Below are 23425 nucleotides of genomic sequence, written 5' to 3'. Positions count from 1 at the left end.
CATCTAGACCTCTTTACTGGCATCTAGATTTGCCATTTAACATCAGTTAACCTGCTGCTGACTCCATGATATGTCGTAATTGATAAACTGACCCTTTAACAGAGTTTGTTGTGCAAGACAAAACACTTTGTTCTGAAAGGCACAAGTCATTTATCTAATCACTGTGTATGACAGTCACTAATGTGTAGGGTGAATACTTACGACCTCTTATAGTTTGCATACTATGGGGGGGAACTGCCACTGAGGCGGTACCCATTCAAAAAGGTATACTTTTAAAATACTAATATGTACATTTAAGGTACTAATATACACCTAAGGTTGTACCTTTTAGCTTTTGTACCTTGATGCCACTCCAGTGACAGCTTTGTACCTTTTTCTGAGTGTATGTTTTCAGCTGTTTTTGCTGCCCTCTAGTGGTTGATCAGGATGTAACGTGTTTTTTCACTTATAAATCTGTTGCACTGCACCAGATTCATGAATATGAAAGTAAAGTTAGTATTCGCTGTTTTCACGCCAACATGTTTTGTAGTCTCTTATTTCAGTTGTCATTCCTCTCCAGCTTCAGGACACGCTGTGGACTCTTCATTAGAGACACGTTCCCAGCATGTGGGCCCTACCTCAGAGTAACCAAAGTCCTCAAAGTGTTGCGCTGCAGCGGAGGCCTGACTGCTCTCTTTCGGCTTAATGAAGTCTGTGTAGACGTACGGTAAAGGAGTCACCTCTTCAGGGTCAGGTACTTCCTGAGAGACAGGAGTGGTAGGAGTAAACAGGTATTATTAATAGGAGTTTGTTTCATGACTTCAAGACCCAATGAAATGACTTAACAGTGGCATTTAGGCTTAGTGACTACCGCCACTTCCGGTGCAGCGCTTTGTATGGAAATTGTGAGAATATTAAGCACAAAATTAAATATTTTAAGTGTTCACACAACAGGACAAAAGCAGTATTTAAAGCTTTTAATGCTATATACAAAAATGTTATGTTTATTATAGGTAATAATATAGGCTATTAATATTATAATTAGATGTGATTGACAGTTATTAGAAATATGACAGAAAGAGTCCATTTTTAAAATAGCCAAGCTATTAGCCTTCAGCTTACATTCCATTTAGCTTACATTGCAAACATGAGCCATGACTTGCTGGTTAAAAGCAGGTGGTAACAGGGCAAGTGTGGAGGTTATCATTTAATTTTATTGGACAAAATGTTGGTGATGCCTGTGAGTGCAAGATTAGACTATAAAAATTGTAAATGTTAATATCTACTGAAAGCTTGAATTGTTGCATGCATTAGCATATAGAGGCCTCAAAGGTTGTAAATATGAATTAAAGCCAAAACACTTCTCTGTTTTTTTTGTATTTTCATGGGGTCTTTAAGATAATGAAGATGGTGCCTTAAATGTCATCATATTAACGTACATCTAAGTGTGTACTAAATTCATTGTTACACATCCCTGCTGAAAAAAACAAGAGACCATCACAGAAATTCTAATGGTTTCCACTACAAATACCATTACAAACATTAAAAACCATCAACTTTTAACCATTAAAAAATGGTTTCCTGTAGTGTGTTTTGGGACATATTCCATTAGGATTTAGTGGTTTTAACAAGCCACCAATAGAAGGTGACCAATTACCAGTAGAGACCGACACCATTGCAGTTTCCATTAAAACCAGTACAATTCCCATTATAACCATTAAAACCATTACAAATTCTGGGAAGGTGTCTATTGTTTTTTTTTTTCAGCAGGATCTGTTTATTAATACTTTTGATTGTCTGTTACCTGATAAATACCAAGGTCATTGGCTGCACCCCCTGTGAAGTATATTTCACAGATATTATACAATTACAATTGGTATATGTATTGAATTATAATTATATAAATAATACAAGTTTATAGATAGATCGATTCATTTTAATACCTTCATCTGTAGTTCTGCCATTTTCTGCTCTTTGCCCTAAAAATATAACAACAGTAAAACATTCTGTACAAAATAGAAATGAAATGCAGTAATTGCTTTAATTGTATTTTCTGTTTTAGGTAGTCTGCTGAATAACTGGGGAGTTTTTAAAAGGGAAAATTTGTCTGTTTTTGTGTTTCTGTGATTCAAGCTTCTTTTTTCAAACTGGTGTTTGTGAGAACATTTGGGTGAGAAGTGAGATGCTGAGATTACGTGGTATTGAGGTTCATGATCTGAGTCACATAATAAACTAAATCATGAAGGATGTGGGTTTCATAAACAAAGAGTTATTACATTTACATTTAGCAGATGCTTTTATCCAAAGCGACTTACAAATGAGGACAATGAAAGCAAAATCAATCAACAAAAAGAGCAATGATATACAAGTGCTATAACAAGACTCAGTTAGCTTAATGCAGTACACGTAGCAAGTTTTTTTTTAAATCATATAATAAATGAAAAGAAAACAGATAGAATAGAAAAAGAATAGAGCTAGCTGGTTTTAGAGGCCTTTTTTGCTTTTGTTAATTGTATAATAAATAAGAAAGAAAACAAATAGAATACACTCTAAAAAATGCTGGGTTAAATACAACCCAGTGCTGGGTAACATAGGGACAAACCCAGCAATTGGGTTGTTTTGACCCAGCAGTTGGGTTACTACCCAGAAGGTTGGGCTAAACATTTAACCCAACCGCTGGGTCAAAACAGCCCAATTGCTGGGTTTGTCCCTATTTTACCCAGCACTGGGTTGTATTTAACCCAGCATTTTTTAGAGTGTACAAAAAGATTAGAGAAGCTAGTGTTTTTTTTAAAAAAGACAACAAGCACAACAATTAGAGTGCAAGTCTACAAGTAAAAATGATAAAAAAAATTAAAATATTTTGCTAAAGCAACATTTATGAACACTGATTATGTATTTGGGAGAAAATCTTACTGTGATAGTATTTGTAAAGGCAGTAGAACACGATGCACAGTCCCAAAACACCTGTGAGTGTAAGTCCACTTGAAAGCACAGTTTGATCAAACTGAGTTTTATCTCTAGTGCCATTTCCTTGGTTAACAGTTGAGTTTCCACCTTAAATAAAAACCAGAAAAATACATGATTATGCAATGCAGCTTCCTTTAGCACAATGTTGCTTTCTGTTTAAAGATGTCTTACGAAGTGCCTTTGTGTTTAAAGGTGTTTTAGGTTTAATTCCTGTCCTAAACAGAGTATTACAATCTGACATCATTTTGCAAATTCATGTAAGGTGCACAATGAATGAAGAACTGCTCACTGGTAATATATGTGTGCTTTTCTGATTCTCCATATGCATTTGAAGCAATACAGCTGTACGTGCCGTATTCGGAGCTGGTTATGTTGCTGATGTGTAGAGTTTGGTTCCTCTCACTGAATGAGTGTCTGTGTTTCTCTAGAATAGGGACTCCTTCTCTCTTCCACATCAGATGCAGGAATAAACCGCTCACTTCACACTTGAGAGCCACAGATGTGCTGGAGGTCCAGGAGACCACAATTTCTGTTGCATTTGGAGGATCTTAAAGTAAAATATGTTAATGAGCACAAGCACAGCATAATTAGATGAATTCTACATAAATATGCTTGACTCTGATTTGTCTGACTTACATTGAATAATTAATGTAAAGTTTAGGCATTTTGTAGTTCCATTTCCTGTAACTATAGTTTCAATGAAGACTCCTTCATCCCTTGCTGTCACTCTCTCCAGAATGAGGGTGTTGTTGTTTAAATAGAAATGAGCCGTTCCACAGCATTGACTGTATGAAACATTGAATGTATTTGTTTTTGTAATACATAGACATGTTATCGATCCCTTTCGTTTGGTCCATTCCACTGACTTCAGAGAATCTGCAGTATGTTGATCAAGTTCCTCTCCAGTGAGCTCAACACGACTGTATAGGCCCGTCTTCACTTCTTTGACTTTAATTTCTCTCACTGTCAATCAATATGTATGTTCGTTATTATTAATTAACAAATACTTCTGAGTAAAAGATAAACTATATCTTATACATGACTATACATGTGAATGTAGTAATTGGCCTAAAGAGATGAAGTTAGTTTAAGTAAACTTTAAGTAGTACTTTAAGTAAACATCACATATATACTACATATCTAGCTTTTTAAAATGTATTCGATGTATGTATTACAAACCACATATGCATGAATAAAAAAACAGAAGCACTGCAATAATTATTAGCTATAGAATTTATTTGCCATACTTACCAAATACAGCAAAGAAAAACAGCCAAATATGAATGAAACATCCAGGCATCATAAGTCAGGAGTTAGACTTAATCCTCTTGTAGTCAAATTAGCATTTTATTAACATTGGTAACCATTAATCAGTAGATCTAGTTTCTGTGACACTCGGAGTTGAAACTGTCGCCTCAGAGTAAAAAATAGCCACTAAAAACCACGACAGGAACATAAAAAGCGGTTAGAACAAAGAAGAAGGCAGGGCTGCTCTTATTCAGATGATATATTAGACAACGCCTCACGTACATGTTTCATATTGTATGTATCAGACCAATTACTAATTCATGAAGAAAAAAAAAACTTGCTCTGGTTCATCGTATTATTTAAAAGTCTAAAACTGATTATGGCTATAATGTCATCTTGCTGTGCTAAATCACCAGATGCCTTTCGGTGTATAGTGTTGAATCAGTTTAATTTAGTATTATTTTTACTGGATATTTATACAATACCTACTGTTATTTAACAGTATATGACCTAATAAAAGCTAGAGTCTGAATCCCCTGATACTAATTGTAAAGTGACATAAAATATCTGTTAATGTAAGAAGTGAAGTTAAACAAGGAAACCCATCATCCTCTGGTTTTACCCTTTAAAACAAGTCTGCTAAACATATAAAGAATTCACACAATCTGAGATGCATAACAGAATGTAACTTCACAGCTTCAACTGGCGACACAACAGCTAAGAACGAAACAGGATGTATGAAAATAGGCCATGAAGGAGACTTCAGTCCAAAGTGAGTCTTTCTAATTCAGCAGTGGCTGTTTGTGAAGCAGGCGGTGTGTCGGATTTCTGGCCCTCCGCTACAGATTTAAAGTGCTGATCACAGGAGAAACAAAACGAGCTCATCAATAATACAACCCAGAACTGAAACATTTCAAATCCTGTGCTTTACAAAACGTGACTAAATGCCACTTAATACAAATAATGCAAAACAAGTACCTCAGCATTTGTAGATTGTGAAAAGCAATTATCAGAGGTGTCAAGTATTGGCGTAAATGTAATTAGTTACTGTACTTGAGTATCTTTTTGGATATTTTGTAGTTGTACTGAGTATCAAAGATATTAGCAACTTTTACTCTCTACTTCACTACATTTTTGAATGAGTATCTGTACTCTTTACTCCACTACATTTGAAATGAGTGTTGCAGTTACACATTACATTTTGCATGGACCTAGCTTTTTCAGCAGCAGTTTATTTCTGCTACAAAAGACGTGATACTGCCTATTACAGGTCACTGAAAGTACTGCATCTTGTGCGTTTTACACTTACTCACCCAAACTTTTCAACAAGGCTACTTTATGTGAATGCGAGTTCCTTAGCAAGTATTTGTGAATCAGAGGTGTTTTATATATGAGATGAGGACATGACTGCAGCCGGCAATGAGGCCGAAACCAGCACAGCCAGTGCAGGAAGGCTTCGGCTTTTTAATTTTACTTTATTACATTATTTATTTCCATTATACTGAAATGACCTTTTTGAACGATTTTTTTTTATTTTTTTATTTTTTTTATTTTGAGATGTTCAGTTTTATTTTGGTTTTAGAAAATAAACGCGCTCTCCTCACAAATCAACTCTTTCTTGTTTTTGTTTCATGCTCTCTGTGCCTTGCCCTGGACTTTTATGTCACTTCCTGTCTCCTGTGGTGTTTGTAGTCAGTTTGTAGTCCGTTTGTTCATTGGTTCTCCTTGATTAGTCTCCCCAGGTGTGTCTTATCTTGTTAAGCTTGTTAGCCCCCTGTGTGTATATATAGCCCTAGTATTTCTTTAGTTCCTTGTGAGTTGTTGAATGTAGTGGTTGTCTGTTTGCCAGTCATTCTGTTTTTTGTTCCCTTTGGTTTCTAGTGCATTTTTTGAGCCTATATTTAGTATAAGTAAAATACTTAAGTACTGTTAAAATCAGATACTCTAAGACTTTTACTCAAGTTGTTTTGGAATTGGTGACTTGTAACGTGTAGTGGAGTAATTTTCACTGTAAGGTATCTGTACTTTTACTCAAGTATTGTTTTTAGGTTATCTTTACACCTCTGGCAATTATTATTATTTAATGTAATATTGTAGAATATAATTTGTCCTCTCCAGTTTCAGGACATGCTGTGGACTGATCATTAGTGACCCAATACAGAACGACGGTTTCTTCCCTGCCTGTGGCTCCAACCTCAGAGTTACCAAACTCCTCAAAGTGTTGTGCTGCAGCAGAGGCCTGACTGCTCTCATTCGGCTTAATGAAGTCTGTGTAGACGTACAAGAAGGAAGTCACCTCTTCAGAGTCAGGTACTTCCTGAGAGACAGGAGTTGTCAGTGTATACAGGTATATTAACAATTATATAAATAAATCATTCATAGAATTCCACTGGATACAAAGAGTTTGTTATTTGACTTAAAGACCCCATAAAATTACTTTAGGATTGTGTTGACATATTGAAACTTTTTAGGTCACACGTTACTTTACAACCTGAACCATGATTAGGTACTAGCCAAAAGCAAGTGATAACAGGATGAGGAAATATTCTAATTTTAAAGAGCATTTTATTGGATGAAACTGTATGCACCCATCAAGTGCAAGATGAGTCATCAATATTGTTGGTTTTCCTGGAAGAGGAATGTGTATATGTGCTTAAAGCTAATGTGCATGGGCATAGAGGCATTTAAGCTAACAGACATGGAATAACAGCCACAAAACGGCAGTATTTATTTTTATGGGATCTTCAAGTTAAAGATAATAAATGTTAATCATATTAATGTCCATCAAACTGTGTATACTGAAATCATTATTTATCTGTTTATGCCTTTTTGTGCATTACCTGATAAATTCCATGGACATTGTCTGCATCCCCTGTGTATTAAAGAGTGCGGTTATAACTTGTAAGATACTGTATAATATTAGTTGCAGCTCAGATTTTTTTTTTTTTACCTTCATCTGTAGTTCTGCCAATTTCCACTCTTTGGCCTTAAAAATACAACCAATGTAAAATACACTACACAAAATCTAATTTTACACAGTGCATTTTATAATACTATACATGCCATGTATTTCAGGATAGTCTGCAGAGAATCTGGTGAGTTTTGTTGAGAGGAAAATTTGTCTGTGGTTCGTACTATTCCTGTGAGAATATTTGGGTGAGAACTGACATGTTGAGATTATGAGGTATTGAGACTGAAAAACTGAATAAACAATCACAGAATCAACCTAAATCATGGAGGATGTGGGTTTCATAAACAAAGAGTTATTATTTTGCTAAAGCAACATTTATGAACATTGATTATGTATTTGGGAGAAAATCTTACTGTGATAGTATTTGTAAAGGCAGTAGAACACGATGCACAGTCCCAAAACACCTGTGAGTGTAAGTCCACTTGAAAGCACAGTTTGATCAAACTGAGTTTTATCTCTAGTGCCATTTCCTTGGTTAACAGTTGAGTTTCCACCTTAAATAAAAACCAGAAAAATACATGATTATGCAATGCAGCTTCCTTTAGCACAATGTTGCTTTCTGTTTAAAGATGTCTTACGAAGTGCCTTTGTGTTTAAAGGTGTTTTAGGTTTAATTCCTGTCCTAAACAGAGTATTACAATCTGACATCATTTTGCAAATTCATGTAAGGTGCACAATGAATGAAGAACTGCTCACTGGTAATATATGTGTGCTTTTCTGATTCTCCATATGCATTTGAAGCAATACAGCTGTACGTGCCGTATTCGGAGCTGGTTATGTTGCTGATGTGTAGAGTTTGGTTCCTCTCACTGAATGAGTGTCTGTGTTTCTCTAGAATAGGGACTCCTTCTCTCTTCCACATCAGATGCAGGAATAAACCACTTACTTCACACTTGAGAGCCACAGATGTGCTGGAGGTCCAGGAGACCACAATTTCTGTTGCATTTGGAGGATCTTAAAGTAAAATATGTTAATGAGCACAAGCACAGCATAATTAGATGAATTCTACATAAATATGCTTGACTCTGATTTGTCTGACTTACATTGAATAATTAATGTAAAGTTTAGGCATTTTGTAGTTCCATTTCCTGTAACTATAGTTTCAATGAAGACTCCTTCATCCCTTGCTGTCACTCTCTCCAGAATGAGGGTGTTGTTGTTTAAATAGAAATGAGCCGTTCCACAGCATTGACTGTATGACGCATTGAATGTATTTGTTTTTTTAATACATAGACATGTTATCGATCCCTTTCGTTTGGCCCATTCCACTGACTTCAGAGAATCTACAATATTTTGATCAAGTTCCTCTCCAGTGAGCTCAACACGACTGTATAGGCCCGTCTTCACTTCTTTGACTTTAATTTCTCTCACTGTCAATCAATATGTATGTTCGTTATTATTAATTAACAAATACTTCTGAGTGAAAGACACTATATCATATGAATGGCAATAAAAGTAAAATGTAGTAATTGGCTGACAGATGAAATTATTGTCAGCTATTACGTAAACATCATATATGTAATATATCTAGCTTTTGAAAATTCTAAATATTATTTACTATCTAGCCATATAAATTATTAGTCATACTTGCCCAATACAGCAAAGAAAAACAGCCAAACATGAATGAAACATCCAGGCATCGTAAGTCAGAAGTTAGACTTCTTGATATAGACTTCTAGATCTTCTAGTAGCTAAATCAGTATATTATTTGATTCATAATCATTCATCAAACCATTCAAATATGTAGACATTCTTTATATGATCCTCTGTATAGCACTCAAAACTGCTGCCACCTCAAGAGTTAAGAATAGACACTAAAAACCACGACAGGAACATAAAAAGCGGTTAGAACAAGGAAGAAGGCAGGGCTGCTCTTATTCAGATGATATATTAGACAACGCCTCATGTACGTGTTTTATATTGTATATATCAGACCAATTATTAATTCATTAAAAAAACAACTTGCTCTGGTTCAACGTATCATTTAAATGTCTAAAACTGATTATGGTTTATATGTTATGTATACTTATATCATTCTACTTTGCTAAATCACCAGATGCCTTTCAGTGTTTATTGTTGATTCAGTTGAATTCAGTATTATTTTTATTGGATATTTATTCAGTACTTACCGTTATTTAACAGTATATAGAGTCTAGGTCATAAATCATCTATTAATTTAAGAAGTGGAGTTAAACAAGGAAACCCATCATCATCTGGTTTTACCTTTTAATAAGAAAAGACCAATTCATTGCAAACTGTGAAATAATTAGGCAGCGGATTATGGAGAAGATTTGATGATTTTTGAAGACACATTTCCAGTCTACAGTTTGAAGAAATTAGTTTTTACTAAAGCAAGTCTGCCAAACATAAACATATGAAGAATTCATACAATCTGAGATGCATAACAGAATGTAACTTCACAGCTTCAACTGGCGACACAACAGCTAAGAACGAAACAGGATGTATGAAAATAGGCCATGAAGGAGACTTCAGTCCAAAGTGAGTCTTTCTAATTCAGCAGTGGCTGTTTGTGAAGCAGGCGGTGTGTCGGATTTCTGGCCCTCCGCTACAGATTTAAAGTGCTGATTACAGGAGAAACAAAACGAGCTCATCAATAATACAACCCAGAACTGAAACATTTCAAATCCTGTGCTTTACAAAACGTGAATAAATGCCACTTAATACAAATAATGCAAAACAAGTAATCAGCATGTTCAGATTGTGAAAAGCGTTTTTTTTATATATTTAATATTGTAGAGTATCTGAAACTAACCTGTGAATTTTTGAATTCAGAGTAGAGTGTGAACAGCACGTGAAGTGAGTGAATCCGGTTCTTGTACACAGGGATGTCCAGGATTCCTGACAGGTTACACTTAACAGTCATTACAAAAAAAAGAACAAAAGCATCAAAGATGTAAATACAAGAAACATGCAACTTACCGCAAATAATGTCGACATACTCTGCCAAATCACAGTCAATATCTGCGGTGGGGAGATTCACCTGATGAACAGATGGAAAAGTGAAGGTGAACATGACTGAATTTGCAGAAAGGTATTTAAACAACATATTTGAGTGGAGCTAACCTTCCCCAAAAGCTCCTCAAACCCAGGCGGCCACTCTTGCATCAGGCTGTCAATATCTGGCATGGGTCTGGAGAAATATATAAGACTCTTGTTACAAAATGACATGGATGTTGTGTTCTGCTCTCTGGATGTTTGTGGTTGGTTCATGTCAGTGCTTGCCTTGTGTAGTGTACGGTAGCTGGAGGCTTGGACCGATGCAGCTCACTAATGCTCTCGATCCAGTTGTCTATGACTTTGGGGTTCTTCTCTGGGTTTTCAATGCTCTTGACTTTCACTTCCCCAGCTCTTCTAAGGGAGCCGAGCCAAAAGAGCCGAATCTTTGAAAAGAGCCGAACTTCCCATAATTGGGGTTGGAGCTAAACTCTGCAGGACACCGGCCCTCCAGGACCGAGTTTGGGCACCCTTGTGATTGGGGAACCTTTTGAAAGTGTATATTGTTTGAAAACCTTAAGCCATGGTGGTTTGGTGGTTAAAACAGGTTCAAGATGTAAAAAGGTGATTTTAACCAAGCTTTTTGGCAGTCATCAGAGACATAGCAGTTCTATGCATCATGGATCAGCTCTTGAGAACAGGATGTGGATGTGGTTCATAGCAGCTTTTCTTGCTGGTTCAGCTGTTTAGCTTTGCAAACTTTTCTAACTCGCCAAATAGTTTTGCAAACTAGACTCAAGACACTAGCGAAGGTGTAAATAAATTAAGGTAGATTTGTTCATTGGTTTTCCAATGAGTGACTTCAAAATATTTTTTTACACATTTCTGTATTCTTTGGCCTCTGCGATGTAAAATACTGTGTAAATATTTCATTTTTATTAATTCATGACAAATTAAGATCTCAACAAACATCTGAGATAATACAAAAAATACATACAATGTACAAGTTACAAGTCAATGATGTTTTACATTTATTAAAGACACTTTTATAGGCATTTGACATTGATTATTGTTGATTAGTTGCTTTATCTGCACTAATGAATGGTTGCAATACTAATTAAATATTATACATAAATTATTAAGGGATGCAAAAGTAAGTTGTGCAAGTTGTCTTCTATAGTGTGCTTACGGCAGCTGAATTCAAAGCTTGAAAAGGTCACACAGTCTTGAAGTGCAAGATCTTAAATGTTATCACCCACTGTGGTTTTGATACTTTCCACTTTATGCTGATCTGATGTTGTAGACTACACAGATGTGAAGACATTCTGCACAAGCTGTCATCTTGCTCTCCGCAATCCGGCCTATAAATAAATCAACACCAAGAAGAGGAGTTGCGGGGGTTAAGATTTTTTTAAAGGCCATTCAAGCTGTTTCTGGAGCAGACCAGAGTCAGACTTCTTCTTTTAATATGAACTCCAGTCCGGCTCTCAAACATTCCTCTTGGTGTTAATGAGCAGATCTCTGTTGAATTCAGCCTCCAGATTCCCAGCTCCACTCTTTCCTCCAGGAGGATCCGTTATCAGAGTGAGTTTGTTAAACACTCCACGGCCAAAATAGTCAGCGATGACTGAGAAGCCGTCATTAGAGCATTTGAGCTACGAGAGAGAGAAATTCTATTTAGTTAACTGGCACCTTTGATCAATTCAGCATGTCCTGCAGGAGGAAAAACGGTACCTGTCTGTGGAAATGATCATGCAGATCTCGTTTCTGATCTTGCGCACGCAACATGTCCATCACTTTCCTGTTCTCAGGGGTGCAGGTGGGGCACTCGGCCTCGCTCTCTGCAAAGCTCTCTAGGCAGTGCTGATGGAAAGAGTGGCCGCACAGGAAGTGCACAGATGGCAGCTCTAGTGGGCTGTTGCACATGCTGCACTTGGTCTTCTGGAAGATCTTTGCACTGAAAGAGCAATGTCATTTGTTTAAATATACAATGACATTCCTATACTATCAATTGTAGCATCCATTTTTTTTAATGACGTTGACTAAAGAATGAATCCTTGATTTGCTCACCAGGTTTTAAGTTCCTGTATTTCAGCACGAAGATGGGCCGTTTCCTCTCTATACTGTCGAATCTTCCTTTCATCTTCCTCAATCTGCTGGGTCTCCCGCTCCAGTTTATTTATCAGGTAGTCTTTTATGACTGACAGTGATGCTGTGGAGTTATGAGCCAAAGTCTGCACCACTACAACACAGACATTCATGTAAGGTCAAAAATATGCTGAACCGTATGAATAAGGGACAGTGCTGCCTCCTGCAGGACTTTCTTCTTCTGTCAGACAAAAGACAGAAAGAGCGATGTGTTTCCTGCAGTTTATGCTTTTACAACAGTAAGCAATTGAAATTTACCCCCAAAAAATGTAAAAATGGTTTTGAGATTATACTTCATAATGCAGCTACAATGTGATAAGCTATGGCCACATGGAATCTGTATAATTTTTTCCCCCGAGATGCATTGATATTAAAACTCTGGACAGTGATAAACTTAAAATTATTTTATGGCCAAAAACTGATCAACAAAAAAAAGAAAATGTCTAAATACTAAAAATAATTTTTAATTTAATTATTTTAGTTTTATTTTAAAAACAAAAAGCTAAAATCAATCTTGTTAAATGCTACCTTATTCTGTGCATTATACAATGTTTTATAATGTACAGTATTGAAATATTGATTTTCATTTTCAGTTTTGGGAATCTGCAGACTTGTCCTAAATAAGGTCAAATAAGTTTATGGAGTACCACGCTTTTATTAATTGCCTAACATCATAATCAAATTAACAAAAATATCTGATAAATAAACAAGTCAAAAAACCTGCAAAGCTCTCCATCAGCTTTTGCAGGTGCAAATGTTGTCAATGATGACATAATATAATGAGACGGATATATGTGTGGTATGTTTACAGATTGCACAAAGCATGTTTTTACCCCTGGGTCCTGCTCATGTGCCCAGTCCTGTAGTCTGAGCTCTAGGAGAGTGTCATAAACTCCCTCAGGTGAGAACGGATCCACCAGGACTTCACTAATGTAGGCCTTGCAGTTTTCTTCTTTGCGTGCAAAATAGCCCAGAGCCTGTTCCCACAAACACACCTCACTGTCCCCATAACGTTTACAGGCCTCCACGACTTTCCCGTACTCCTCATTCTGCATGTGGTAATGCATGATCTGCTGGTACCTGCAGAAATAGGCTGTTCTGTCACTTTTGCTTCTGTGCTGTTATTAGTTGTGAAAGCTCAATGTAATGCAAGTTTAGATTAGATTATTAAATTCCGAAAGGAATTCAGTCAGTAATTGTGGTCTGTTGTCACACAAAGCTATAGTATGGCTGTAGAAGACTTGTAGAAGTTGTGTAGATAACTTTTATAGCACCTTCTGAGTAAGTGAGACAGTGATTAGAAATAGCGCTTACAGTTTGCCCTTTTCATACAGATACAGCACTCCTTCCTTGAAGTTGTGCATCTGGCAGAGCACCAGGGCTTTGTCAAACACAGTGTTGTCGCTCCTCAGCAGGGACAGTGCTGCCTCCTGCAGGACTTTCTTCTTCTGTCAGACAAAAGACAGAAAGAGCGATGTGTTTCCTGCAGTTTATGCTTTTACAACAGTAAGCAATTGAAATTTACCCCCAAAAAATGTAAAAATGGTTTTGAGATTATACTTCATAATGCAGCTACAATGTGATAAGCTATGGCCACATGGAATCTGTATAATTTTTTCCCCCGAGATGCATTGATATTAAAACTCTGGACAGTGATAAACTTAAAATTATTTTATGGCCAAAAACTGATCAACAAAAAAAAGAAAATGTCTAAATACTAAAAATAATTTTTAATTTAATTATTTTAGTTTTATTTTAAAAACAAAAAGCTAAAATCAATCTTGTTAAATGCTACCTTATTCTGTGCATTATACAATGTTTTATAATGTACAGTATTGAAATATTGATTTTCATTTTCAGTTTTGGGAATCTGCAGACTTGTCCTAAATAAGGTCAAATAAGTTTATGGAGTACCACGCTTTTATTAATTGCCTAACATCATAATCAAATTAACAAAAATATCTGATAAATAAACAAGTCAAAAAACCTGCAAAGCTCTCCATCAGCTTTTGCAGGTGCAAATGTTGTCAATGATGACATAATATAATGAGACGGATATATGTGTGGTATGTTTACAGATTGCACAAAGCATGTTTTTACCCCTGGGTCCTGCTCATGTGCCCAGTCCTGTAGTCTGAGCTCTAGGAGAGTGTCATAAACTCCCTCAGGTGAGAACGGATCCACCTCGATCATGTGTTCCAGGAACGCTCGCAGCTCTCGTGGGTTATTGGCAAAGACTGGGATGAACTCTTCTGAATTGGCCTGTAAAAAGGTAAGAAAATGTTGAGATACAATCTCAAATCATCTGGCTTAACTCACTATGTTCTTGACAATGTCAGATAATTTGAAGGTGCTAATGCTAATCCAAATGAATGACCTTGTTTTCCGCAGGCCTGTCCAGGCTGTCCCTGTCGGTTGAGTCTTTGCTGGGGTGATAATCGGTGCAAAGGCGTTTTAAGAGGATGGTGGTGCTTTCAGGCACATGGTGCATTAAAATTTTTCCGTAGCGCTTCATATTGCTCTCTGCCTGATCAAATGGCAACCTTCCAATGTAGCGTAAAGCCTCCTGATAATTCTGAAAAGGAGTATTGGCTTAAGTATTGGCTTACATAAACTTGTTAAAAAGCATTACAACAGTTCATATCATATACTGACCTTCAAATCCTCTAGCTGGATCTTTAGATACCATTCATGGTGCATGTGTCTCTCTGCCAGAAACACAGCGTGACTGTGATAACCGGCCTGACGTAACACCTTGATGGCAATTTCAACATCGAAATGCACCTCACTTTCATTGCTCTACATTCAGAGGAAGGATGCAGAGTATACAAAGCATTGTTAGTGGTCAAAGCTTAAATACACATTCAGGCCAAAATCTCTTTTCTACAGACCTTTATGAACTCTTCCAGCTTAGAGCTGTCCTTCAGTTTGGTGTAACAGTTGAGCAGTAGAGTAGTGTGGTCAGCGTTGGCCAACGATTGCCTGTGGAGGGCCTGTAGGTACGCTGTCAAGTTGTGTATCCTTTGTGCATCCAAAAATTTACGGATTACGTATGAGGGCTCGAGCTTCCCAATGGTGCTGAGAGAAACAGAAGATCAAGAGGTAAACATGACTTGCCTGATTTTCAATGAAATGTGTAACAAAAAATCTGAACTGCAAATATACCGAATATACTGCTGAATAGCTCCATCGTGATCCCCTTTGACGTAGAGATGGTCTCCATACTGTCTGAATATCTCAGACAGACCATCATTGTCCAGATGTTGACTTTTAGCCAAGTTAATGGCCATCACAAACAGGTTCTTCTTAAACAGCATCTAAATAATACGTTTTTGAATGGTGGTATATATTACTTTTCATTTTAGATTAAAAAAAAAAAAGTTTCCTTTAGTTTTCTTTAATGATAATAACACTGTACTAACCTCTAGCTTGGTCTGCGTGTCTTTTTCTTGCAGCATATACAGTGTTTTGTCCCTCGTTAGGACATAAAAAGAGCCCCATTCTGCCAGAACATCAATGACATCATCAAACGCCGCACTGTAAGCGATGAACTTGTTGTCAAGGTCATAAATGGTCAGGATGTGCTTTTCTGTAGGGGATGTCTGTGTGCTGCCATAATCAGATCTGCACAAGTTAAATGCCAAAAATGTGAACACCAAGAGCTTGTAACACTCCAAAGAGAAAGGAAAAATTGAAATCGCATTATATAACCCCTTTAAGTTAAGACAGATAATCTATGCAATACAAATTAGTCTTACTTCATTGTGAGCAATGATTCTTTCAATACAATGAGTCTTACTTGCTGGGTGACTTGTTATTGTGTGTGAGTAGCAGCAGGTATCCTCTGTGCCAGTGAGTTAGAAGTTTGTGCCCATCGAAAGCAAAACAGGGTCCTCTCTCATCGGGCTGGTACAAATACACACAGTCATCTCCAGCCACTATGAACTGTGATTCCTGTGAGGGGTCTGTGAGCGCCGAGCAGCGGAGGGCACAGCCGTGTGTGTCCAGTTCTATACGAGGGTACTCTTTCACTGATAATGTGTAACACTGTCAACATAAGAATAATGCTGCTTTCAGTTCGGTATGATTTTCATCTGGATTTACACGCTTTTCCAAAGATGAAGAAAATCACATTCCATGTAAATAACATGTACCTGCACTTTTTCTAAAGTGGCGACAAACAGGTGTGTGACTTTGCCAGCCTGCCGGAAAGCCAGGCCTGTGATTGGACAGTTGCCCTCATGGAGGCTGAGCGTTTTACTGTGTCTGTCTCTGGTGATGTCACCCTTCGTCAACACAACACTGCCATCTGTAAAACCTGAGCATTCAACACAGATATTACTGACAGTGTTATTATAGTATAATTAAAGTATTAATATTTTAAATTAGATGTATTTTTATATTTTTCCATTTTAATTTTAGTTCATTTTAGTAATTTTGTTGTGTTTTTGACTTTTATTAGTTTTATGACTTTTAGACTAGTTAATATAGTTAAACTGAATGAAAAAAGTATTTAAAATTTTATATTTTATACTTTTATTTCAGTTAACATGTATTTTATTTTAAGTAAATTGTTTTAGTTAACTATAATATATATATTTAAAAATCCTACCTATAGCCATGAAATTAAGGTTTTCATGTACACTGAGGCAAGACACTTCAGTAGGTTTGTTTCCAGGTATGGCAGGGAATATCCGGGTACACAGAGGACTGCCGCTGTCCTTCTTATCAAGGTTCCACACCTTCACCTGATGGGCAAACACATGCGGCACAGCCGTGTGTGTCCAGTTCTATACGAGGGTACTCTTTCACTGATAATGTGTAACACTGTCAACATAAGAATAATGCTGCTTTCAGTTCGGTATGATTTTCATCTGGATTTACACGCTTTTCCAAAGATGAAGAAAATCACATTCCATGTAAATAACATGTACCTGCACTTTTTCTAAAGTGGCGACAAACAGGTGTGTGACTTTGCCAGCCTGCCGGAAAGCCAGGCCTGTGATTGGACAGTTGCCCTCATGGAGGCTGAGAGTTTTACTGTGTCTGTCTCTGGTGATGTCACCCTTCGTCAGCACAACACTGCCATCTGTAAAACCTGAGCATTCAACACAGATATTACTGACAGTGTTATTATAGTATAATTAAAGTATTAATATTTTAAATTAGATGTATTTTTATATTTTTCCATTTTAATTTTAGTTCATTTTAGTAATTTTGTTGTGTTTTTGACTTTTATTAGTTTTATGACTTTTAGACTAGTTAATATAGTTAAACTGAATGAAAAAAGTATTTAAAATTTTATATTTTATACTTTTATTTCAGTTAACATGTATTTTATTTTAAGTAAATTGTTTTAGTTAACTATAATATATATTTAAAAAATCCTACCTATAGCCATGAAATTAAGGTTTTCATGTACACTGAGACAAGACACTTCAGTAGGTTTGTTTCCAGGTATGGCAGGGAATATCCGGGTACACAGAGGACTGCCGCTGTCCTTCTTATCAAGGTTCCACACCTTCACCTGATGGGCAAACACATGCACTTTAGAAATCAACTTACATCTCTAAAGCACACACAGATCTGCACTTGCACTGACATGTATCTTCAGCAGACACCTGTTGTGATTCTTACCAGAGGATTGATGCCAGGCTCATCCTGACCCACAGACACCAGGATGTTGTGTTGTTTCAGCTGGTACAGGTGTGTCACGCGCAGCTTATAAGCCTGAAAGCTGGACAGCTGCAGGGAGCGGGTCAAAAACCAGATCTGCCCGTCCATATGTGCATTGCATGAGTTAAAGAAAACCGACACATCTGGCATAACTAAAATCATCATATTTAATCATCCAGAAAGGACTGAATGTTGGATTCATGAAAAATATAAAAGAAAATACATGCCATTATCCATTTTACAAAGCAGGTTTATTGCAACCTATTAAAATACGCTACAATTTATGACTTGTACAACTATGATTATGAAATATACTTAGTATTATTGTTTATTAGATTCATCATTGCTAACTAGCCTCAAGCATGACTTCAGCATATTAAGGATATCTCCAAGCACAATGTGTCCTCGACCTGAATCACAGGCCGATATTCCCACCGGTAGTTGGAAATTATTCCCATTTTCGCTCGGATCTTTCACCGTTTCTTTATCGAAAAACACAAAACGTCTCCACTGTAAGAACGCTGCCATTTTCCAAGCAGTTCTTGTTTAGCAAAATCATGTGACTCACATCACGGTCATGTGACTAGTGTCAAGCTGTTCTTGTTTTCTGTATTCGCAGTAATATTTTTAAGGTTGCACACAACAAGCCACGAATTAAATTGATCAAATTAATTTAAACATTAAATGTAAATTAAATAATTGATGCTGTTTTTTAAGCCAAAAATACACACCAAATAGAAAATTATAAGAAAAAAAGTACATATTTAATTTAAATGTATGCTTTCAAAAGTTATTATTATGGCCAAAAGACATAATACAACAGAAAATTAACCCGCTAAATCCGATTCGTGAACGAACTGTTCTTTTGATTCGGATCTTTTCAGTGAATCTCTGGAACCGGTTCGCGAGTGTAGACTGAACGAATCCGTGCGTTTCATGTGTCAGCAGTCCCTTTTCTTTGTCGTCTCTTTGATCGTGACTCGTGATTAGGCAAAGAGTCAGTTACTTTTATAGCCAAACAGCAGAAATGTTACAAGTATAAACGTACATATGAAGAAAGTTGGTTTAATAAATATAATTTTATTTCATGAAAAACGTAATAAACAGACATTTGCCGTATAACTTAATTGGGCCGTTTTATTTTTTTTCATTATTATTATTTTTTTAATTGGGCCGTTTTATATCATGTAATAGATGCAAAGAATGACGTAAAAGAACCACTGAATCGTTTCTTTGAAATGAACTGTTCAAATGAATATATTCGCAGAGATGAGTCGGGCTCCCGCACAGCCGTTATGTTCCCCTATTTCACGTGGACCAATCAGGTCAGTGCTTACTTACACGACTGACCACTCTCGCGCACTGGTTGGCACGTGGACCAATCAGCGTTCTCCATTCAAGGGCAAAGAGGCGGGACTTACGAGCATAGCGATTAGCGCTTCACTCGGCGAGCGGCGAGTTGTGTGGATCCAATGAGATCACGCCGCGTTCCGGGCCCAATGTGTTAGAACAAGCCGGTGATTGCAAGAGCAAAATCAAGCAAGTGCGGTGGTGTGCTCACAGGGCTTTGCTGGTTAATGCGATCTCCCTGCCTTCTGTAAGACGTTAGATATTAAGGTTTAACGCAGAAAAGTTGTGGTTCATAATTAGGGCAGGGTAAGCGTTTTTAAATATTGTTGTTCAGGTGTCAAGAGGGATTTACCAGTCAAAAAGAGCCAATATAATACTTGATCTGACTGAAGGTAAGTGCCATGCCATCACTTTCTTTGTTGGAGATGTTTGGGCTTATCTGAGTGGTTGCATATGTTCACAAATCAGTCTAGTACAGTAGTAACGTTACATCTATCAGACCATCAGCTGCATTTTCTTATATGTAAAAAGAAAGCGTTCTGTTTACAATGTTCACATTATCAAGCAGTGAAATGACACTTTGACATGGTCATGATGCTCTTCCCATCAGGATCAGGCAGCCTCATTCAAGCTTGGGTCACACAGGCTGTGCAACTAGAAGTTTCCACTTTGCATTTTTGAATCAGCATTACAAATAGAAGAAATGTGACTAAAAATGAAGCCAAATGAGATTTGTGAACATATATTAACTAAAGTCTCCTTGTATTCTTTTTACACCTTAGCTCTAATGTCTGAATTCTGTAGGAAATCTCTGCAAAAGTGCTTCCTGGAGGCCCCTCAAAATATTTTTTGATGGGACCCTTATATGACACACATTTCAGGTTTTGGGGGTTTCTGCCACAGAACTGAACGGTTAAATCAGCTGTGTTTTATTAAGACAACATCCAAAAGGTACTGTTGGGGGGCCTCCAGGAACAGGTTTGTGATCCACATGTTCTCAAGCTTTGTCTCAGACTTGTGGATGGGAATGGGATCACATCAAATCAGCATGTACCCTGTATGTACATGCATGTACCCTCTACACCTGCCACTGGCCGAATGTGTCCACCTACACATTCATATTTGGCATTCGGGCAGTTTTTCATATCACAGTTGTGATGTTGGACTGTCAGTTTTAGTAATAGTGTTATATAATAAACATGATGATTTGAGGGAACTTTTGATATGCTTCCTGTTTTTGTGCAGAGCTGTCACAGATGTCATGTGACTTTTAGCCTACATGCTGTTGATCCAGTCTTTGTATCTTTCCTGCAGGTCACAATGAGGGAAAGGCTGTCTTTATGGGCTGTTTTTTGCCTATTAGTAGCATTCCTGCCTTCTCAAACAGGTAAGCACCACATAAATTGTGATTATAGCCTTAAATTACTTCTAAGTTTCCTTTGGTGATGTCCTTCAGGATGAATTTAAATCTATCAAGATTGTAAACATGCGTTATATATTTACATTGTGGTTTTCTTATCTAGAGTGAATAATTTCAGCTCTCACTGACATTTTTTTGTGTGTGTTGCAGAATCAGTTGCTGTGATGTCTGTGGACTTGGGCAGTGAATGGATGAAAATCGCTATAGTGAAACCTGGTGTGCCAATGGAGATTGCATTAAACAAGTAGGTTTTAGAACAGAGTGCATATAAAATCCACAGATGTCAAGTGATTTAGACTTCTAATATAGAATAATTCATTTCGGACAACATGTTACTCTGTTGTGACATTTAGCTTCTTTTTTGTGTAGGGAGTCCCGGCGGAAAACTCCAGTCGCAGTGTGCTTAAAGGAAAACGAGAGGCTTTTTGGAGACAGCGCTTTAGGAGTGGTAAGTCATTGTACATAATACCTTCTTTAAAAGTTAACATAAAATGGCATTTGCAACAGATTTGGGGTTAAGATTTTTTTGTTGTTGTTTGTTTGTCAAAGAAGTCTCTTATGCTCACCAAGTCTAATAAAAAAATATGCTAAAATGGTAATATTGTTTACAATTTAATGATTTAAAATATCTTTAGTTTTACATGATCCTTCAGAAATCATTCCAATTATGCTTATTTGGTGTGCACAAAATATTTCTCATTTTTATGAATGTTGAAAATATTGATATTTCATGGAAACATTGATACATTTTTATGATTTATTTGATGAACAGAAAGTTCAAAAGAACAACATTTATTTGAAATAGATATCTGTAACTATATAAATGTCTTTAATGTCACTTTAGATCAATTTAATGCATCTTTGCTAAATAGAAGTATTAATTAAATACACTATTGTCTAAAAGTTTAGGGTAAATCATTCAAAATAAGACCAGGTACATGGATTAAGAAAGTAAATGGACTTCATGTTCTGTAGAATGAAAAGCACCCCTTCACATTTTCTTTGTCTCTAACACCATGTTGCAGCATATTTGACAAGCTTTGACTCTAGCATTCTTTAATCATGACAGGCTGTGAAGAACCCCAAGGTGGTTTACAGATTCCTCCAGAGCATTTTGGGAAAGACGGCAGACAATCCACAGGTGGCACAGTATCAGAAACACTTCCCTGAACACCAGATGCAGAGAGATGAGAAAAGGGGAACAGTGTTTTTCAAATTCTCAGAGTAAGTAATGGAGCACTTGCAGATGCATTAGCTGGAACCGATGTGTTTTATATTAACATGAAAAATGAATCTTTTATATCACCCAGAGAGTTGCAGTATACTCCAGAGGAACTTTTGGGCATGATATTGAACTACTCTCGTGGTCTGGCTCAAGACTTTGCAGGTTTGATTATAAGGAGTGTTTTGAATAGCTGTCTTGGTCTTTGCAGAGCGGGATATTTGAACGCACCAATAATTTAGTTTGTTTTCTTCTAACAGAGCAACTCATAAAAGATGCTGTGATCACAGTGCCAGCCTATTTTAATCAGGCAGAACGCAGGGCAGTCTTGCAGGCTGCCCATATAGCAGGTCTAAAGGTCCTTCAGCTTATCAATGATAATACTGCTGTGGCTTTGAACTATGGAGTCTTTAGGAGGAAGGACATCAACTCTACCGCACAGGTACTTTTGAAAGTTTTGAAGTGAATTTTATTTATTTATTAGGTCAACAGTGTATCAGCCAATGGTGCTGTTTGTGAGTGAGACTTATCTTTTTGACCAACCAATGGCTTTTTGTGATGTAGAAATGCATTTTTAAATGGGAATGACTGATTTTTTGATACTTACTTTTTTTGTAGAACATCATGTTTTATGATATGGGATCTGGCAGCACAACAGCCACGATTGTCACGTATCAGACGGTGAAGACCAAGGAATCTGGCACTCAGCCGCAGCTTCAGATACGTGGAGTTGGGTTAGTCGTGGTTGTCATGTTTTCGCCAAATTTGTTGGCCACGTGGCCAAAGTGTATGTAATACAATATGCATGTATATGTATTTAATATGCATGTATATGTATACAATATCGCTGTTTTTCTTTTAATATTTAGGTTTGATAGAACACTTGGTGGATTCGAGATGGAGCTGAGACTTAGAGATCATCTTGCCAAGCTCTTTAACGAACAGAAGAAATCAAAGAAAGACGTGAGGGAGAATCTGCGTGCCATGGCCAAACTCCTTAAAGAAGCTCAGAGACTCAAGACTGTGCTGAGTGCTAATGCTGAACATATGGCACAGGTATCTCAAACTGAAATGACAATTTATTTCAATAGTGTACAATACAGTTTGCAAAAATTAAGGAAGTCTGCATAAAATCAAAATTCAGCTATTTTCAACATGCATATTATTGTTGCTCTTATTGTGAGCCATTCAACCGTGCATATGTTTCTTTTTTCTTTTTTTACCTCCTACTTTTAAATGATGATATCAGTTTTTCTTGCCATGAAAATAGCCATAGAAGCTGGAATGGCGTTAAACGCAAACAAACAAACATAAATGATAATATCATAACTTAATAAACAGACTTCTCTGGTGACTTAAAACCCACCACTTTCGTACATTCAACTGCAAATTCACATTTAGAAGTTTGAGTGCAATGCCCAAAATTCATTTAACAACCAATGGACAGAACAAAGTTCCCAACCTACTTTTTTTTTTTTTTTTTTTT

General features: G+C 36.8%; 5 protein-coding genes across 5 annotated transcripts in view; 1 reads left to right on the top strand and 4 right to left on the bottom strand.

Moving 5' to 3' along the window:
• Positions 1-407: 407 nt before the first annotated feature.
• LOC107747049 (uncharacterized) lies at positions 408-4446 on the bottom strand. Its single transcript, XM_016561464.1, has 7 exons — positions 4201-4446; positions 3586-3912; positions 3239-3496; positions 2896-3036; positions 1923-1958; positions 1784-1815; positions 408-740 (listed from the first exon to the last, which is right to left on the bottom strand). The coding sequence occupies exons 1-7, from the start codon at positions 4250-4252 to the stop codon at positions 546-548; spliced, it is 1041 nt and encodes a 346-aa protein (XP_016416950.1). The 5' UTR covers positions 4253-4446; the 3' UTR covers positions 408-545.
• Positions 4447-6277: 1831 nt separating this feature from the next.
• On the bottom strand, positions 6278-8833 carry LOC107747048 (uncharacterized). The gene is made up of 6 exons (XM_016561463.1): positions 8760-8833; positions 8212-8538; positions 7865-8122; positions 7522-7662; positions 7038-7069; positions 6278-6514 (listed from the first exon to the last, which is right to left on the bottom strand). The coding sequence occupies exons 1-6, from the start codon at positions 8806-8808 to the stop codon at positions 6278-6280; spliced, it is 1044 nt and encodes a 347-aa protein (XP_016416949.1). The 5' UTR covers positions 8809-8833.
• A 553-nt stretch (positions 8834-9386) lies between these two features.
• LOC107747035 (intraflagellar transport protein 46 homolog) lies at positions 9387-10842 on the bottom strand. The gene is made up of 6 exons (XM_016561449.1): positions 10823-10842; positions 10412-10540; positions 10253-10319; positions 10109-10169; positions 9942-10027; positions 9387-9750 (listed from the first exon to the last, which is right to left on the bottom strand). Exons 1-6 carry the CDS (start codon positions 10840-10842, stop codon positions 9658-9660), a joined length of 456 nt encoding a protein of 151 aa, XP_016416935.1. The 3' UTR covers positions 9387-9657.
• Positions 10843-11131: 289 nt separating this feature from the next.
• On the bottom strand, positions 11132-18516 carry LOC107747034 (vacuolar protein sorting-associated protein 11 homolog). Its single transcript, XM_016561448.1, has 17 exons — positions 18334-18516; positions 17909-18057; positions 17663-17798; positions 17206-17369; positions 16071-16318; positions 15694-15895; positions 15437-15588; positions 15163-15349; positions 14927-15070; positions 14649-14846; positions 14372-14533; positions 13586-13719; positions 13105-13351; positions 12992-13010; positions 12194-12365; positions 11858-12080; positions 11132-11778 (listed from the first exon to the last, which is right to left on the bottom strand). Exons 1-17 carry the CDS (start codon positions 18473-18475, stop codon positions 11611-11613), a joined length of 2847 nt encoding a protein of 948 aa, XP_016416934.1. The 5' UTR covers positions 18476-18516; the 3' UTR covers positions 11132-11610.
• An 890-nt stretch (positions 18517-19406) lies between these two features.
• Positions 19407-23425, top strand: part of LOC107747001 (hypoxia up-regulated protein 1-like) — a 9669-nt gene continuing 5650 nt past the window's right edge. Inside the window, exons 1-9 of the mRNA XM_016561384.1 lie at positions 19407-19689; positions 20612-20684; positions 20868-20961; positions 21087-21165; positions 21787-21941; positions 22028-22104; positions 22200-22381; positions 22558-22673; positions 22809-22995. Of these exons, the coding sequence (XP_016416870.1) occupies positions 20618-20684; positions 20868-20961; positions 21087-21165; positions 21787-21941; positions 22028-22104; positions 22200-22381; positions 22558-22673; positions 22809-22995 (957 nt within the window). The 5' untranslated portion in view covers positions 19407-19689; positions 20612-20617. The remainder of the gene's footprint in view (positions 19690-20611; positions 20685-20867; positions 20962-21086; positions 21166-21786; positions 21942-22027; positions 22105-22199; positions 22382-22557; positions 22674-22808; positions 22996-23425) is intronic.

Source organism: Sinocyclocheilus rhinocerous, unplaced genomic scaffold (assembly GCF_001515625.1).
Source record: "Sinocyclocheilus rhinocerous isolate Xijiao unplaced genomic scaffold, SAMN03320098_v1.1 scaffold708, whole genome shotgun sequence".
Taxonomy (NCBI): Eukaryota; Metazoa; Chordata; class Actinopteri; order Cypriniformes; family Cyprinidae; genus Sinocyclocheilus; species Sinocyclocheilus rhinocerous.
This window is presented reverse-complemented; position numbering and strand designations above follow the sequence as displayed.

Excerpts from the sequence above, each read along its gene's own strand:
- LOC107747049 (XM_016561464.1), bottom strand. The coding sequence starts at position 4,252 with ATGATGCCTGGATGTTTCATTCATATTTGGCTGTTTTTCTTTGCTGTA. Across the intron at positions 3,037-3,238 it reads AAAGCACACATATATTACCA|GTGGAAACTCAACTGTTAAC; the intron begins GTGAGCAGTTCT and ends TTTTTATTTAAG. Across the intron at positions 1,959-2,895 it reads CCTTTACAAATACTATCACA|GGCAAAGAGCAGAAAATGGC; the intron begins GTAAGATTTTCT and ends TTATATTTTTAG.
- LOC107747048 (XM_016561463.1), bottom strand. The coding sequence starts at position 8,808 with ATGCCTGGATGTTTCATTCATGTTTGGCTGTTTTTCTTTGCTGTATTG. Across the intron at positions 8,539-8,759 it reads GTTTTTCTTTGCTGTATTGG|TGAGAGAAATTAAAGTCAAA; the intron begins GCAAGTATGACT and ends ATTGATTGACAG. Across the intron at positions 7,663-7,864 it reads AAAGCACACATATATTACCA|GTGGAAACTCAACTGTTAAC; the intron begins GTGAGCAGTTCT and ends TTTTTATTTAAG.
- LOC107747035 (XM_016561449.1), bottom strand. The coding sequence starts at position 10,842 with ATGAACCACATCCACATCCT. Across the intron at positions 10,541-10,822 it reads ATGAACCACATCCACATCCT|AAGAGCTGGGGAAGTGAAAG; the intron begins GTTCTCAAGAGC and ends CGGCTCCCTTAG. Across the intron at positions 10,028-10,108 it reads GTATGTCGACATTATTTGCG|GAATCCTGGACATCCCTGTG; the intron begins GTAAGTTGCATG and ends GTAACCTGTCAG.
- LOC107747034 (XM_016561448.1), bottom strand. The coding sequence starts at position 18,475 with ATGGCAGCGTTCTTACAGTGGAGACGTTTTGTGTTTTTCGATAAAGAA. Across the intron at positions 14,534-14,648 it reads ACAGGCCTGCGGAAAACAAG|GCCAATTCAGAAGAGTTCAT; the intron begins GTCATTCATTTG and ends ACCTTTTTACAG. Across the intron at positions 13,720-14,371 it reads CACATGAGCAGGACCCAGGG|AAGAAGAAAGTCCTGCAGGA; the intron begins GTAAAAACATGC and ends TTTGTCTGACAG.